This window comes from Eremomyces bilateralis, assembly GCF_010015585.1.
Source record: "Eremomyces bilateralis CBS 781.70 unplaced genomic scaffold P152scaffold_4, whole genome shotgun sequence".
Lineage (NCBI taxonomy): Eukaryota > Fungi > Ascomycota > Dothideomycetes > Eremomycetales > Eremomycetaceae > Eremomyces > Eremomyces bilateralis.
This window is the reverse complement of record NW_022985070.1, coordinates 1,203,217-1,219,500: the sequence shown is the minus strand read 5'-3', so window position 1 is coordinate 1,219,500 and position 16,284 is coordinate 1,203,217. Positions and strand designations below refer to the sequence as shown.

The 16,284-nt window shown below is 52.1% G+C and overlaps 5 protein-coding genes across 5 annotated transcripts; 3 read left to right on the top strand and 2 right to left on the bottom strand.

The window, feature by feature from the left end:
• Positions 1 to 1,027: 1,027 nt before the first annotated feature.
• On the top strand, positions 1,028 to 4,228 carry P152DRAFT_456198 (uncharacterized protein). The gene is made up of 2 exons (XM_033678944.1): positions 1,028 to 2,488; positions 2,546 to 4,228. The coding sequence occupies exons 1-2, from the start codon at positions 1,389 to 1,391 to the stop codon at positions 3,840 to 3,842; spliced, it is 2,397 nt and encodes a 798-aa protein (XP_033536777.1). The 5' UTR covers positions 1,028 to 1,388; the 3' UTR covers positions 3,843 to 4,228.
• A 101-nt stretch (positions 4,229 to 4,329) lies between these two features.
• On the top strand, positions 4,330 to 5,215 carry P152DRAFT_456197 (cytidine deaminase-like protein). The gene is made up of 5 exons (XM_033678943.1): positions 4,330 to 4,431; positions 4,490 to 4,594; positions 4,677 to 4,885; positions 4,954 to 5,051; positions 5,102 to 5,215. Exons 1-5 carry the CDS (start codon positions 4,375 to 4,377, stop codon positions 5,170 to 5,172), a joined length of 540 nt encoding a protein of 179 aa, XP_033536776.1. The 5' UTR covers positions 4,330 to 4,374; the 3' UTR covers positions 5,173 to 5,215.
• Positions 5,216 to 5,498: 283 nt separating this feature from the next.
• On the bottom strand, positions 5,499 to 5,899 carry P152DRAFT_392344 (uncharacterized protein; the record flags this gene model as incomplete). The annotated part of the gene is made up of 2 exons (XM_033676142.1): positions 5,499 to 5,579; positions 5,630 to 5,899. The coding sequence occupies 2 exons, from the start codon at positions 5,897 to 5,899 to the stop codon at positions 5,499 to 5,501; spliced, it is 351 nt and encodes a 116-aa protein (XP_033536775.1).
• Positions 5,900 to 8,015: 2,116 nt separating this feature from the next.
• On the top strand, positions 8,016 to 13,872 carry P152DRAFT_391724 (uncharacterized protein; the record flags this gene model as incomplete). The annotated part of the gene is made up of 2 exons (XM_033676112.1): positions 8,016 to 10,538; positions 10,585 to 13,872. The coding sequence occupies 2 exons, from the start codon at positions 8,016 to 8,018 to the stop codon at positions 13,870 to 13,872; spliced, it is 5,811 nt and encodes a 1,936-aa protein (XP_033536774.1).
• Positions 13,836 to 16,230, bottom strand: P152DRAFT_480218 (uncharacterized protein). Its single transcript, XM_033681753.1, has 2 exons — positions 15,785 to 16,230; positions 13,836 to 15,734 (listed from the first exon to the last, which is right to left on the bottom strand). The coding sequence occupies exons 1-2, from the start codon at positions 16,051 to 16,053 to the stop codon at positions 14,000 to 14,002; spliced, it is 2,004 nt and encodes a 667-aa protein (XP_033536773.1). The 5' UTR covers positions 16,054 to 16,230; the 3' UTR covers positions 13,836 to 13,999.
• Positions 16,231 to 16,284: the final 54 nt, after the last annotated feature.

The window sequence follows — 16,284 nt, the reverse complement described above, 5'->3', positions numbered from 1 at the left end:
GAGATCTCCTCATCCCCTATCTCCTCCCAAGATTGCGTGTACGAACTCTGGTCGAGGATAGGTACTCACTTCTCCATTAACAAAATGCTCAGCTATGACCTACTTACTTACATGCTACTTGGCCAAGTAGCTAAGCTGCACGAAAGACAGGGAAACCAATGGGAGTCATTGTTCCCCTTAGAGCCTTTGGGAAGAATACCGCGACAATTCTCTACTGTATGATAGGTAGTTAAAGCTTCGACTGTTCGACAGCATCATGCCAATATTATGTTTCAAAGTTCCTTTGTTGAAACTACCATTTCGATTTTGAGCCACAAGCGTCGTTCTGTGGCTACCGAGTTTATATTAGGGCAGTCTTGCCATCAACACCACGATAAGACAAGGTTTCATATACACAATTGAGTTGTTATTCCTCACATGCGAACCAATATCTCGCAAGTTCTTTATCAAGATTTCTTCGCCAGCGGATGTCTACTACGGACAGATCATGTGGCGTTGACAATGGAGTATCCCAATATCGAAAGTCAGAGACGACGAATGTCGAGACACTCAAATCTCAATGATGGATAAATTGCCGGTTCAAACCGTTGAAGTGAAGAGAAGCAATTGAAATGAAACGGTCTCGCGTCGCAGCCCAATTCACTTCCGATCATGTATGCCATAATTTGGAGATACTGTACCCCGTACTAACCGTAAACGGCGAAGCGGGCGGCATCTCTCTCACAACCCAGCAAGAATTCGAGTTGAATAATACAGCCACGGATGAATTATGCAACGCTGCGAATTATCGTCTTATGCTCGATCAGTCTCGCTCAAAATTATATCCTGATGCTCTTTCCTAATGGGCGCAGTGCGCGAGTAGTACGGAATACAATAGCCAATAGGTAGGAATTCAGGAATCAAAACAGTTCGCTCTAGTTGTCCTGCTATCCCCCACCCGCATCAATCTTAATAATAACTACATCCGTACTAGCGATGACTTTATTACAGCAACTTGGCCACTTAGGGAGCGGTATTATTACTACAGCCCGCACTTGACTTTGCCCTGATCACGATTCCCTGGGTGCAGGCATTCTGGGTGGCAAACTGGCCATTGAATGGTCAATCATCTGCAGCGATGGGTGGATGCACACCTTCGCAACCGTGCGCGCTGTCTCTTGATCATTCATCGTTGATGATTGATTCCCAGTGATCGATCGGCCATTCCCTCTTTCTTACTGCATTACCAACGGCCTCTGGCTTCATATCAACGAACCACTACAACCTCGAATTCTGTCACAGTTTCGTCTGTTCCCGTCTCGACTCTCCACAAAGCGATCTTAGCTCTCTAGGCATCGAGTGGTTGGCTCCTGGACGACCAGGGCCAGCGGTGCCCGCTTGCGGGCATCATGGAGAGACGGAGTAGCCAGGACGGCCATCAACGCACTCCCATGGACACAAGGCCAGACAATCCGAACGTATTTGACGATGAATATGCCGTTAGACCGACCGACCCCGTTTCCCAAAGGAGCCTAAGTCCTCAGGAGGCTCAATTTCGAGCCCCGCCCACTCCCACAGGAACCGAGCGGTTATCAAGTCACCGGAGAAGATCTACCACCCACAGAAGAGCAATCGACACGGAAGAGACATTACCGAGAAATAGCATTGCGAAAGCACTAGATGGGTATCTCGCGCCCGGATCCGAGAGTACACAATCACCCGGACGCGGCATATCACGACCTTCGGCACCACAACGATCGGAGAGCGCTGCATCACTGTATACGAATCGGTCGTCGAACATTTTCGCGCGGGAAAGTGGCATCGATCCCCCAGCAAGCGTAGTTAGGGGTCCGATACATCGCACACAGGCGTCAATCGGACCGGACTCGGGACCAAATCATCCGTATGGCCTGTACCAGCAGAATGTATTGCCTGTAGCGGACGATACCGCTCGATTCGATCAACCGGCCTCTATTCCGATCGGTTTCCCGGGCACCGGACAGACTTTTAGCCGTAGAGTCGGCCCAGATGGTGAAGAGCAGGATATTGTAGGACCCGATGGCCATACCGAACAGCTCCCTCCATACTCCAGATATGCGGATGAAGCTTACGCAAAGGTCGCCCCGCCAGGGAATCCACCGACTCCTGAAGCTGAAGCAGAATCTTCCATGCAGGCTCCTATCACCCGGGTGTCCATCGCCCCGGACGCCGATATCCCCGCCAGTCCTCGGTCATCTCAACGCCATTCTACACAGACAAGCCCGGAACCTGATCTAGAACTACAGCCACGGCTTGGAGGATCGTCAACATCTTCTGGATCATCCGTCGCTGCGGAGAAGTGTTGGAAAGAAAAAAGCTGGCGAGAGAAACGGGAAACACGAGTGTGTGGTGGGAGAGTCCCAATCTGGTTACTCTGCGGGTTTGCCTGTGCCATTTTCTTGACCGCACTCATCACTGGATCTGTTTTAGGCGGCTTCATTGCTGGCAAGAAGAAGGAGAGCGGTGTAACGTGAGTACCGCTTCGAATTTCATCCGCCCGTGACTTTGCTAATATGCCGCCGCGTAGTCCATCCATCGTCACGGTGGTCACAACCCCCACCATATTTGATATTTCGGTGATAGCCACTCCAACATCAGTCCCCATGATCCAGGCCGGGACATATCCCTTCCCTTTGAGCGTCTCCCCGGAGTCATCGCAGCGAAATTGCCTACCTGATACGAATCAGGTCAGCGCGTGGAGCTGCGACTACACCGGGCCTCCAATTCGTATGACCTTCCAGCCTATGGCCGGCAGCAACTACCCCGGTGTGTCAATTTCTCCGGGCACAGATGATACCGCGGTACCGCATGTGGAGTATGGACATCAAGCCCCGCAAATCGGCCCGCAACGCCTCCTTCTCGTCTCCGACCTGAACGAGCCGTCTCGGGGCGCCGCGTATCATTTCCAGGCGACTTACGATAAGATCGTCTTGCTAAAAGAAAAGGACCTCACCGCGTCGCTAAACGCCCGAGACGCCGAGGCAGAGCCCGAATTATGGGTGGGCGATGGCGGGGGTCGGCGATCACCTCCCTTCCACAGGACGGCTGTCGTCCCCGGCGAAGACCTCTGGGTTTGCGTGTGGAATCGGACGTTTATCGAAGCCTTTTTCTACGTCAACTCGGACAGCAGCGCCGCTTCATCAAAGCCCAGCAGTGCTTCTACGACCATCACCTCGCTCCCTTTCTCTTCGGACGAAGCTCCATCGCCTACACCCGTCGCTAGCGTTGTCACCGGAGACACCCACCCGGACCCCACAAGCGCCTCCGCTGTATTCCTCGCTCACGCTCGGGATCTCGATAGCACTCTTACCGCGTTCCCGTCAGCAAGTGCCAACTGGCTGAGCCCCCGCGACGACCCTGCCTTAGGCACGTCCTCGGCCCCTCCTACATCCTCCTCCTCCTTCTCCTCCTCATCCCCTTCCGCATCCCCCTCCTCTGTGATTCACCCCTTTTTCCCCAAAGTCGTGCGCTTTGAAGAACGTCGTCTACCCCGAGGTGGTCAAAAACCGTCGCCCTACTGCCAGAGAGCCAGACGCGTTGAAAGCTCGGCTTTCACCACCTCTCCGTCGCTTGGCGGCCTGGCCGGCGTCAAACCGGTGCATGACGGCAACGGGAAACCGATCATCATCTATCTGAACGAGACGGAGCCCTCGTATGACGAATTTCTCAACCCGACGCCGGCAGTGACGGCGATAGCACAGCAGGCAGGGGAAGCGGTGAAGAGGTGGGAAGGACTTGTCCCTGAGGGGGATGGAGAGTCAGTCGAACTGAGGAAGAGGGACGAGCCGCCGGGCAGCTGCCATTGTCAGTGGCTCGCTTCGTAGACCTTGACGGCCGCGCGTGAGTAATTGAGATATAAATTTGGGAGACATATGCATGGCTATCGACGGCGTTCCATCAATCTTGACCGTGGACTTGTCACGAGCTCCGGAGTTCAGCTAGGTACTGCTTCGGTTTCCGGGATCTCGGCTGGCGTAAGGAATTTCGGTTGGAAGATGGTTATTATGTAGCGGTCGTTATGAGGGAAAAGATTGTGATATGACGAGAAATGAAGCATCTGAGTCGCCTTGCAATTTCGATCGGGGATAGGCAAATCGCCTTGCATTTCATAAGCCATATTATATTTATACACACTTTTGAATATAGCGAATGTACAAACAGATCGGACGGAATTTTTTCTGTACTCGTCCATAAATCCAGAAATCCCATACGCCTTTGAGAAAGACCTGCGGCTGACCCAACCCCATTACACTGTGTGGTACAGACTTCCTCCACTAATTACAACCCAATTGATATTATCCACTCCGCCTTTTTCACGAGAGATCCGGACCTTTCGGCTCGGACTATGCTGAAATCATGGCCGTGAAATTCACCGAGGAAGACGAAGCGTTTATGAAAGAGGCTCTACTCATGGTACGCCTGGTTCATATATTTCTGCCTTTCGAGATGGCTAACTCGCATGGTTCTCCAGGGAGAAAGTGCGCTGGAAAACGACGAGACACCAGTGGGATGTGTTTTCATCCACGACGGCGCCGTTCTCGGACGAGGAATGAATGAAACGAACAAGTCGCTAAATGTAAGCGTTGTCTCTCCGGCCTCGACAATCTGCTCTCCACGCAGAATTTTCCAACGCGAAGGCTTAACCCCGTTGCGTATAGGGGACTCGTCATGCAGAGCTTGTAGCCATAGAGCAAATTCTCAGGAAGTATTCCCTGCAAATATTGAAAGAGACGGTGCTTTACGTCACGGTTGAGCCGTGCATTATGTGTGCATCGGCTCTCCGTCAGTACGGCGTGAAGAAGGTATACTTTGGATGCCACAATGACAGGTTTGGGGGAACAGGAAGCGTGCTAGAGATTCATAGCGAGTATGTTGTGACCAGGAGAGAGCATTTCGGATAGATATTATGCGCACGACTAACACATAACCCTACAGTCCCAGCATTGACCCGCCTCTTGAAGTAAGGGGAGGGCTATATAGAGAGGAAGCCATCATGCTCCTGAGGAGATTCTATGTACAGGAAAACGTAAAAGGTGAGACCCTCTTTGGAAGGAGCAGGAGATTGCAGTGCTGATAGTTGCAGCCCCCGATCCAAAGCAGAAGAAGACTAGAGAGCTCAAAACCGAGATCCTCCCTCTGGACATCAACAAATGATGATCCTCAGTTCCAACACCAAAAGTCAATACCTGTCGCTCGGGTATCATACTCGCAGACTCGGTCTTTCCGGATGTCGAATAGCTCGGCTATTACTCGCCGGCACACGCCCGTTATGTTCGGCGGGAGAGGTTCAATCTTTATGGTTGCTGTTCTGTTTCTGCAGACACAGCGAGCATTCTTGGATTGGAGGATGCTAAACTAGGTCGTATACGTTCATAAAGCGTATGTGTAGGATCATGGCGTTCACACTGCAAGACCAGATGGACGCAGGCTTGACAACCCGGGGCGGGCCGCCAGGAACTTCGAGCGGAGATGCAAAGAACTCAGATCACGCCATCTGGCTCACCCGGAAGTCGCTTGACACGCCTCTGTTCCCAATTGTCCAAATCTTTCGCCGCAAGGCGCTATGTCGCATTAGAATAGATACAGAGGTCCTGATGTAGCTCATGCTCACATAGTACTCCTCTTTGATATCAAAGGGCTTCCGCTCTTTCCCCAGAACGCCCATTGCCTCCTTTTCCGAAACTTGTTTGACCTTTCGATCGTGCTGTGCATATCTCAAAGCGGTTGCGGGGGTTAGGAAAAAGCTTCCTGCCACCATTATGAGGATGAAGGGTGCGCCGAAGAGAAGGAATGGATGTCGTTGGAGGGAAGATCGATATCGTGCCGCAGCCGTATTGCTGAATGATGACGGTCGAAATGTCTTGCTGCCGAAGGCTGGCATGTTGGCGATATCAGAACTACGGTTCCCCAATATATACCAAGCAATGGATCCGGTGTCAACTTTGCCATGGAGCGTTAAGACTTCTACACAGCTCCGTTAGTGTTAAAGACTTGAAGTGTCGATTATTCCGTAGCATAACACGTGATTGCCACGTGCCGACGCGTCCCCTCTAAACTGCCTTACAGCCTTGCTGCCTTACGACCACGACAGCGACTGCGACACGCGACAGCGATAACGACAGCGATATACCGCCAGTCAACAAACAACTGGACTCGTAAAATAAACCAAAGACATCGATTCTGAACCTGTCAGCCCTGAATTTCTCAAAATCTCCCCTTCTCGTCTATCGCATAAGCTGAGATGACGGGTATGAGTGTGAGGTAGTCTTAAGACCATGTCTGTTGGAACTGCTGGATCCCGATATGAGAATATTCCAAGACGGCCGGTTTCATCGCAAGCACCCGCATCGACCATCACCGCTCAAATCGTTTCCAACTATGCACAGTCTGGAGCGAGAAGCGATACAGCACGGCGAGCGGAACTGAAGAAGCTCCTGGATGACCCTCAGAATCTGCCGACCTCCGAGCAACCAGCAGATGCAGCGAGGCTGCTTCTCGTCGTATCAGAGGCCGGGATTGATCCTCTACTTCGAGCAGACCCATTCGACCGGGATGGATTGATCGAAGTTGCAGAGTCGACACTTCGCTTCATTGGGGATGCCATCTCGAGGGAGCCATCGCTTCTGCTCCATCCTCCAGCAGCGGCTGCGGACAACTCATCAAACCCTCCCCTCGTGGTCTGGCTAATGCTAAGATTCTTGCGGGTGGGTACAAGCCGAGAATGTGGACGGATTCGGGAAAGCATTCCGTTGTTGATTGCATCCTGGTTTGATACATTACTCAGTGCCTCAGAAGCATATCTACGCCTGCATGGATTCAACTTGGTTCGCTTCACCCTTGGGTGCATTAAGGGTAGGCTACGATTTCGACTACGACGAGGCAGCAACTAGTAACAACTTCCAGATCTACTAGAACCAACAGACTCTCGAAAGAATCACACAGGCTTAGGTACTGCATTTTCTGATCATCTTATTCCTTCAAGTCGCACCTTGTCATCTGTTTGGCAAGATGCTGTCCGTTCCCTTGTGGTTCCTCAAGCATGTCGATATGAGGCGAATTCGGTCACTCATGCCACCAAATCTTGCGTCATCCTCTTCGAGTCTTTGCTCAGCATTGGCTTCGACCTTCAGCGGCGAGGGTCAGTGTTTCCTATTGCTGATGTTGTTTACTCCGTCATTAATTCGACGAGACGGCTACTCCCGCCTCTATATCAGGCTACAAGTCGGGCACTGGCTACGAAAGATGTCGACCAACTGGTTTGCTCCCTGTGTCGTTGCTGCAACCGGGCTGCACACATTCTCAACATTCATTCCGCAGAGGTCAACGTCCTGGCGCCTCAGTTCATGATGACATGCTTGTCCTTTCTCTCATTTATCAATTCCCATTCGTCCGAGTCTACACAGCATGCAATTGCATCTTCTCTTCTCCATTTGCGGAAATGGTCCCTGGTCAATGAGAATATCCGGACACTCTACTTCGAGTACTTACCTACGCGGGCAAACAAGCTTGTCCAAACCCAAGCCTTAGCCCCATCCCTTACAGAAGATTTTAAGGTTCGTCTGCACACGACACTTCATTTGCTCTATAACTCTAATTCACTATAGCTCGCCATCCGAGGCTGGGAAGATTCCCCCCAAGGCAATGGCTCATCCGACGATGTAGTTATGCATGATGCTCCATCGATATTCGAGGAGGATGATCTTCGGAAGCAGTTTGAAGAATTCACTGAACTGGAACGTGTCAAATCAAATGCGGCGCATTACTCCAAAACTGATGGCGTAAATAAGGGCGAGACTCGGGGGGCACTCTATCAGGAATTGCTTGGGAAACTCTTTAGCGTATTTCCGTGTGAAGTTGGTGAGTCTGCAGACTCTGTCAGCGAAAATCTTGGTGGTGTTTGGGACGACCTCACCGACGACATGATCAGAAACGCGTTTCAATCGATGATGTTGCTTCCCTGCACTGCGGTGCAAATTGACAATGCCCCAAGACATTCGATGGACACCTTTGAGTGCCCCCTTTGCGATGCAGATCGTGAAGACTACCGGGACAAATCACTGCAATGGATCGTGGATGCTCAGAACCAGGACTGGATGCGGGTGTCAGTCTTGATATCTGCGTTGCTTGCCGACTCACGGTTTTCTCGGTCTCGAAAACCTCGAATCTATTTCGCAAATGTGATTCGGAGAATTGCGAATCACATCAACGACGAGGCCTTCCTTAACGTGTCGCAGGGCATGCCGGGCCAATGGTATTTGAAGTCCCTGCACAGTTCCATCCGAGAGCTGCAACAGGCAGCCGCTCGGGGTATAAGTCCGTTCCTGCGCGAAGACCTGCCTGGCGAATTGTCCAGGAACAACAGGCTATGCACGCTGAATTACTTGAAGTCGCTTTCAGCGCGCGGTGCACTCCGAGATCAAGAAGCGCTCATATTTTCATGGGGACAGGTTGCTCGGGTTTGCGGAGAAGAGGAGCTGAATATAGCGCTGCTACAGCTGGTAGAATATCTGGGACATTCACATGTTCTGGTATCTGCTAATGCTTTCACGGAGCTTTTGAGCCTAGCAGCGGACAAAGAATGCTCCCCTGAACTGCTTTTTAAGCCCTTCTGGAGGAGCATTGCTATTACAGTTGTAAGAGACTTGCATTCCCGGCCACAAAAGATCCAGCAGCTCGCCGAGCTTCTTGGATTTGGTGTGAACCAGTTCTTGTGGACAACACAAATGGACACAGTTCCTTACCTGGTCCTTCTACGCAAGCGGGATATTCTGGAAAGGATCGCATCCGCCAGAGTGCAGGGCAAATCCTTAGACCTGTACGAAATTTGCCTACAAAAGGAGAACCTTTCTGTCATACTGGCGCATTTGCTGATGCAACATCCCGACGATGCTGACAAAACTGCAACTGGAATTCTTTCAGAGGTCGCGCCACAGTTCTCCAAAGAATCGCTGTCGACGCTCATCAACCTCGAACCGATTCTGATCGCTTGTGAGATGTTCAAGCTTGCTGCTGATAACAATGCAACGGACCCTCGACTAGCCCCTGCGATCCGTACTCTGGCAGTGCTTGCAGCGGATCGTAAGGTTTCGATTGCATCCACAGCGAAAGGCGCCGAAATCACTGAGAACTTTTTCGAGACCCATATCCTTGGGATTATGACCCATTTCGCGGATGTAATCGGCTCACCCGTGGAAAGCCAATCGATTTCAGAGAAGAGACGATGTTTGAAGGCGGTTGAAGCGATGATCCAAATCGAACAAGTACTTGTCACCCAGGCAGTCCCTCAAATACGGGCTTGCCTTCAGTCGGCACTTTCAATCCATCCTCTTCGGGACCAGGTGATCCGTGCGTGGGCAACGTTTGTATGCAATTTGGGCGAGGCAGATATTGAACTAATTCTTGAGCCAACCCTTGTGGTTGTTGTGCGGGAGTGGGCCTCTCTCTCGACATCGACCCAAAAGCGGGTACAGGATATGATACAGTTCCTCTTCAAGAGTCATCGGGCCATCATCACGGAGAAAGCAGGCACTCTTCCCTCACTCGACGGAATACCAGCTCTGTCCAAGTTCGCAAACGTGGTGAGGCCTTTCAAGGCACAGATGGATGCAAAGCAGGTTTTTGACAGTTTTGCGCGACGGTGCTCCGACGAAAATGCCGCTGTTGTGGAACAGGCGCTTGTGGAATTGAAAGATGCGTTAGAGGCCCATCAAGACTGGGTGCAACACTCGGTGATGAGCCAGCAGCCAAGTCAAGTTATCGCGGCTCTCTGCCGTTCTGTCCTGGACGCGTCGGTGAAATTTGCAGAAGGCCACCCTCAGATCTCGTCATCGGCAGCTCAGTGCTTGGGCACGATAGGCTGCTTTGACCCAAACAGAATCGATGCCGTTCGCGAAAAGAAGGAGGTCATCCTCTTGACCAACTTCGGTCTGGCGGGGGAGGCCAGTGACTTTGTGGTTTTCATGCTCGAAACCGTCTTGGTCCGGGCTTTCAAATCGGCCACCAACGCGAGAGCTCAGAACTACCTTGCGTACGTGATGCAAGAGCTCCTAAAATTTTGCAACTTTCAAGAAGCTGCCAAGTACCGCTACAGAGGCAGTCAAGGACCAGCAAGTTACCAACGTTGGTTTCGGATACCGGAACCCATCCGGATGACATTGACTCCATATCTGACTTCTAGATACCTCATCACGCGCCCTGTTGCTCCTATTCAACCCCACTCTTACCCCATCTACCATGAAGGAATGACGCACGGAGCTTGGCTTCGGACATTTACGTACGACTTGCTCCATCGCGGCAATGGGGCACATGCTAAGCTCCTCTTCCCTGTGTTTTCGCGGGTGATCCGTCAACACGATCTTGCCATCGCCGACTCTTTGCTGCAGTTTGTTGTCCTCAATATTGTGGTGGGCGGTATCCAAAAGGAGGTGGATGACATACTGAATGAGACCCTTACGATACTGAAGTGGGATATCCGAGCATCGGATGCCGTCCATGTCGAAGCCATCAAGCTCTGTAGCGAGGTATGTAGATCCCGAGGTGTATGCTACGGATATTGACTACAATCAGAATATATTTCGGATCCTTGACTACCTCTCCAGATGGTTACAGGAGAAGAGGAAGAGGCTCACAGAACGATCGAGCAGAGATGCATTGCGCAATCCGGATGTACGGATCGAACAAATAATGAGCGGCGACCAGATCGCCAGCGTTGAAAAATTTCTCTCCTCTGTTCCTGCGGAAGTCATATCAGCGAGGGCTACCGAATGCGGATCCTATGCACGAGCCTTGTTCCATACCGAACAGTATCTCCGAAAAAGGAAAGGAGGGAAGTTATACGACGAGTCTCCTGAAGCCAGCGATGACAATAATGAACTATATCAGCGGCTTCAGAAGCTATATGCGGCGATAGACGAACCTGACGGCATTGAAGGTATCTCGGCGCAGTTACACGTGCTTGGCCCTGACCAACAGCTTCTCGAGCACAAGAAAGCCGGCCGGTGGACAGCCGTTCAAAGCTGGTACGAACTTGCAATGGCAGAGAAGCCTGATGACATCGGCATCAAATTGAATCTCTTGACATGTTTAAGAGAATCAGGCCGGTATGAGGCTCTCCTGAATCATGCGAGCATGATGATTGGGAGAGACAACTCTCATGATAAATCGATCCTACCTCTAGCAGCGGAAGCCGCCTGGGTCACTTCGAATTGGGAGAAGCTTGAACACTTTCTCAGCACCGTGCCCACGGATGGTCACTGGGATTTCAATGTTGGCATCGGGAAGTCGTTGTTAGCTTTGGGGAAGTCGGATGCTCAAGGGTTCCAAAACACTGTGACCGGGTTACGCGAAAACCTCTCCCGGAGGTTGACATCCTCGAACACGGTATCGCTACAGAGTTGCCATGACATCTTGCTAAAATTGCATTGTCTCTACGAGCTGCAGAGCATAAGTGGCAGCCTATCCGGATCCTTGGATGATCAACGTCCCTTACTCCGGAGACTTGATTCCAGGCTTGAGATTTTAGGCTCTTATACTTCCGAGAAGCAGTATCTCTTAGGTATCCGCAGGGCTGCAATGCAAGTCTCGAGTTTGGAGTTCAGCCCAAGTCAACGAGCTAGACTTTGGCTGAAGAGTGCAAAAATTGCCCGAAAAGCCGGTTCGATCGACTCTGCTTACGACGCGGTCCTCCATGCATCTCGTCTCAATAATGAAGCTAGCAAGATTGAACATTCTCGGTTGCTGTGGGCTGATGGGCACCACCGCAAAGCGATCCAGAATTTAGAGAGCGCCTTGGCTATGGACATTTTCCATACGCGCGGTAAAGAAACCATGGACGATGATATCATGGATGTCGATGCGCCAAAGGGCGCCCAGCATGATCTTCGTGCTAGCGCAACCCTGCTCCTAACCAAGTGGATGGACAGCGCCGGCTCTACACGTTCCGATGTGGTGGTCGAGAAATATCACACCGTCACTCACAGCTTCCCATCCTGGGAAAAGGGCCATTATCACCTTGGTAAACATTATAACAAACAGCTTGACTCGCAGAGAAAGCTTCCTCCTGCCAAGCAAAGCGAGTCGTTTGTACGGGGGGAGCACTGGAGGCTTGTCATCGAAAACTACGTCCGATCGATGCAATATGGATCAAGACACCTCTACCTTACATTGCCGAAGGCACTGACATTGTGGCTTGATCTCGGGGCCACTGCGCACACTCTGCAAGTAGAGAAACGGAATCCGCGCTCGGCTCACTTGTCATCAGTCAGGAAAGCAGAATTGGTCGGTAAGCCCGGGTCTTTGGAGGCAATTCACAGGTTCTTCGGAAGAAACCTAGATAGGGTCCCTGCCTACGCGTTTTACACCGCGTTGCCACAGATCATCAGTCGAATGGGTCACCCGCATCAACAGGTTTGCAATTGGCTCTCTGATATTATTGTCAGGGTCATCTCGTCCTATCCGCAACAGGCACTTTGGAGCATCTTGGCAGCTGCTAAGTCCAACCCATTGGAGAAACCGGCTCAAGCGGCTCAAGCGAACGACATCTTAAAGCGTCTGAAAGCAGCAAAGCCAGGGAAGCATCGTGCTGGTGAATCTCTGAGTCATTTAATCGACTCCGGACAAAAACTAACCATGGCATTGCTTCGAGTTTGTGAAGCGCCGATAGACCACAGGCGACCGGTGACTCTTTCCCGCGATCTTCTTTTCAACCATTCGAAATTGGCTCCCTGCGGGCTTGTAGTCCCTGTTGAAGCTACTTTGATGCCAACACTACCTGTGTCTTCCGGTTCCAAGGCGCTTAGATCTCATGAGCCATTCCCCCGGAACGCGATCACGATCGAATCTTTCGAGGAGTCGGTGCTGGTATTGTCCTCATTGCAGCGGCCGAAAAAGATAACCGTTCGTGGATCGGACGGGAAGCCATATGGGCTCCTGTGCAAGCCGAAGGACGACCTTCGGAAGGACCAAAGACTAATGGAGTTCAACGACATGATCAATCGGACATTTAAGAAGGACACGGAAGGTAGCAAGCGCCGTCTCTACATCAAGACTTATGCAGTCACCCCGCTCAACGAACAATGCGGAGTCCTGGAATGGGTGGAAGGTTTACAACCGATCCGGGACTTTTTGCTAGACAAGTACAAGCAAATCGGCATGCGGGTGAACCACGACTGGATCAATCACCAGTTTAAACAGGCATGCCAAGGCCCGGAGCACACGCACTACTTCACGCAGAAGGTGCTCGGACATTTCCCCCCGATGCTGCACGAGTGGTTCGTCGAGCAGTTCCCGGAGCCCGGTTCCTGGTTCACGGCGCGGTTGCGGTTCACACGTACCTGCGCTGTCATGTCCATGGTCGGCCACGTCCTCGGGCTCGGGGATCGCCATACCGAGAACATTCTTCTGGAAGAAGGATCGGGCGGGGTCCTTCACGTGGATTTCAACTGCTTGTTCGACAAAGGGCTGGGGCTCGAGACGCCCGAAACGGTGCCGTTCCGACTCACGCACAATTTCATCGACGCGTTCGGCCCGTATGGGGTGGAGGGGCCGTTCCGCACGGCCGCCGAGATTACGATGCGGCTGCTCCGAGCGAACGAGGACACGCTGATGACGACGCTGGAGACATTCTTGTACGATCCCACGGTCGATTTCCGGCCGAATGTGAAGAAGAAGGTGGTGGAGGGGATGCCCACGACACCCGAGGAGATTATGGAGAGCGTCGGGACGAAGGTGCAGGGGTTATTCCGGGGCGAAGCGGTGCCGTTGGGCGTCGAGGGATACGTGGACGCCGTGATCAATATGGCGAGGGATCCTGAAAACTTGAAACGGATGTATGTTGGCTGGAGTCCGTATTTATAGGCCGAGGACCCTCATGGGACTCGAATTCGCATTGTAGATGATATGGCAGTGACAACATCGAATTTATCGAAGCCGCTATGAAGTTCTACCAATTGTTTCCATAGCCCCTCTCTGTCTAGATACCATCCTAATTGGACAATTTCGCAAATTCCTCCGCAATGACATGGAGCAGATCCTTCTTCTCGCTGCCTGCGGTCCATTCTGTGACGGTAGACGAGTGGATCTTGCTTGGACCGGCAACGAAATTCACTTTGAGCACGGCTTTGTCCAAGTCCACGAAAATCGTCATCCCCTTCTCTCCGACCATCTTGTAGGCAGCGGAGTCTTCCTTTGCAGCAATGCGAGCATCGGGGTCGCGGTGAGGGATGTACCGATGAGCGATGTCACGGGACAAGTCTTCCCGAAGTCGGGCGACGCATTCCCGCTGATTCTGGAAACGAAGTGGATGGACCGTGGATCGAGCGTGGACAGAGCTATATGCATTCTGGTCTTGTGGGGAGGAAAGCACGTACTCGGTGCTTTCGTCGAACTTGCCAATGTCTGTCCGAATGGTGATGTCAAAGTTTCGATAATTGTATTCGGTGTCTTCGTCTTCGGCGTCTTCAGTGACTGCGGTGTCTTCGGGCTCCAACACGAAGTCCTTCAGGATAAACCGGTAGCACGTCTCTTGCACTCCAGCTAATGCCCGGCATATTCTCTCCGTAGCCGCTATCGGCTTCGCACCGTTTGCACCATTCGCATCCACCGGATCGACCGGATCCAAGTTCGAGCTCATGGCCTGTTTTAGAACTAGGGTTGTCTCGATGCCTGCTTTGCTCAAAATGAGACTACTCGTTGTTAGGGCCCCGAGGATGCCTTTCACGGCGTACATGTGATGGAGATGTGTAACCAGCGGTTGCAGGACGGTGGGAGGTGGAGGGATCTGTTTCTTCTCCTGTAGCGCATCCGGTATCTGCGTTCGTAGCCTGTGCCTTGTAGCATGGCCGTGCATGAGCATAAGCCTCAGAAACATGGCGATAGCCCTGGCTTGGTCCCCGTTTACGAAGTCCCCATCTTCTAAGATTTGGCTGTCAAGAGGGACGAGCTCGATGATAACGTCGCAATCTCTTTCCGCGGAACTCGAGTGATCGGTTGACAGTGGCCAGGCCGGAAGAGAAATGCAGCCGTTGTTTAATGTGGCACCGAAGGGAAGGAGATTGCGGACCTCTTGGGTCAATTCGAAGAACAATTCCTCGTCGAACAAGGCATCCCGCATCCGGTGTATCTTGCTTTCCAGGCTGTCATCCAAGAGAGACGATGGGTCCGATGAAATTGAAGTCCCGATGACTTTTCCCTTTCGCAACAAACTCACGCAGAGAGTCCTCGGTTGGCTTTTGACATTACATTCGGGACGTATCCTTCCATCGTCGCTCCGCTGGAATACCGCGAATCGAGACCGAAATTGCGCGCCGGCATCAAGAGCACTTATCTCCACGCCAAGAGCACTACGGCGGCTGTTTTCCGTTGTAACGCGGTGGATCGCCCAGCCCTTCTCCTTGACCGACAATACCTCTTGCCAATACTTGGTTTCGCGTTCGACTTCGTCCTTTAATCTCGATGCGCCTTGCAACAGGGAGTCTGCAGCGAACATGAGGCTTTGGATCCTCGCACCCCTCGCCACGAGCCGCTCTTCCTGCGGCGGTCGTGGAGTCGGCTTCGCTACGCCCGGATGTTCTAGATTCCAGATGTCGTAACCAATTGACCCGAGGGGCGCCCGCTTTTTGACTTCCGGAGATAGAGAGGCTTCGGCGGCTTTGGGGTGCTCTTTTGAGAGCAAGAGAGAGACAAGGTCGAGGGCCATGCCCACTTCAAGGCGTGCGGACCTGGAGACCATGGTCAGCGCGATTGCATGCAGAGGTGTTTGGACACTCACTGGGCGAATGTCAAGATCTCCCTTTTCGACGCATGCAATTTCTCTAAAGCCTCCGCCCGAGTCATGGCGGCGGTGTCCTCTTCATCCTCATCAACCGACAACCCCGACCTCTTTTCCGCGATCTCGCGCTCCAGTGCATCTTCAGTGACCAGGCGAAAGCCGCCACGGTCTTCGTGTATGCGGGTGATGATAGCATCCAGGGGCTCTTCTTCTGCCTGTGTTGGCCATGGCCTCAGTGATAAAGGCTTTGGTTTCTGTTCAGCATCCATCGTGTCTCGAAAGTCGACTTGTGGTGGATAGGGGAAGGGTTGGAGCCGAATCGAGGGGTGGTTGCGATTGCTAACGGTCAGCGCCGTAAATAGCTTCCGCTAGTTATCCATATACATTCCAAATCTGCGTCAAGAGGCTGTCTAGGCATGCAATTGTGTATCTCACTTGTGTATCTCACTTGTGGAACATTATGTCTGCAAATGAGGCTTGAAGTAATGCATTGTATATTG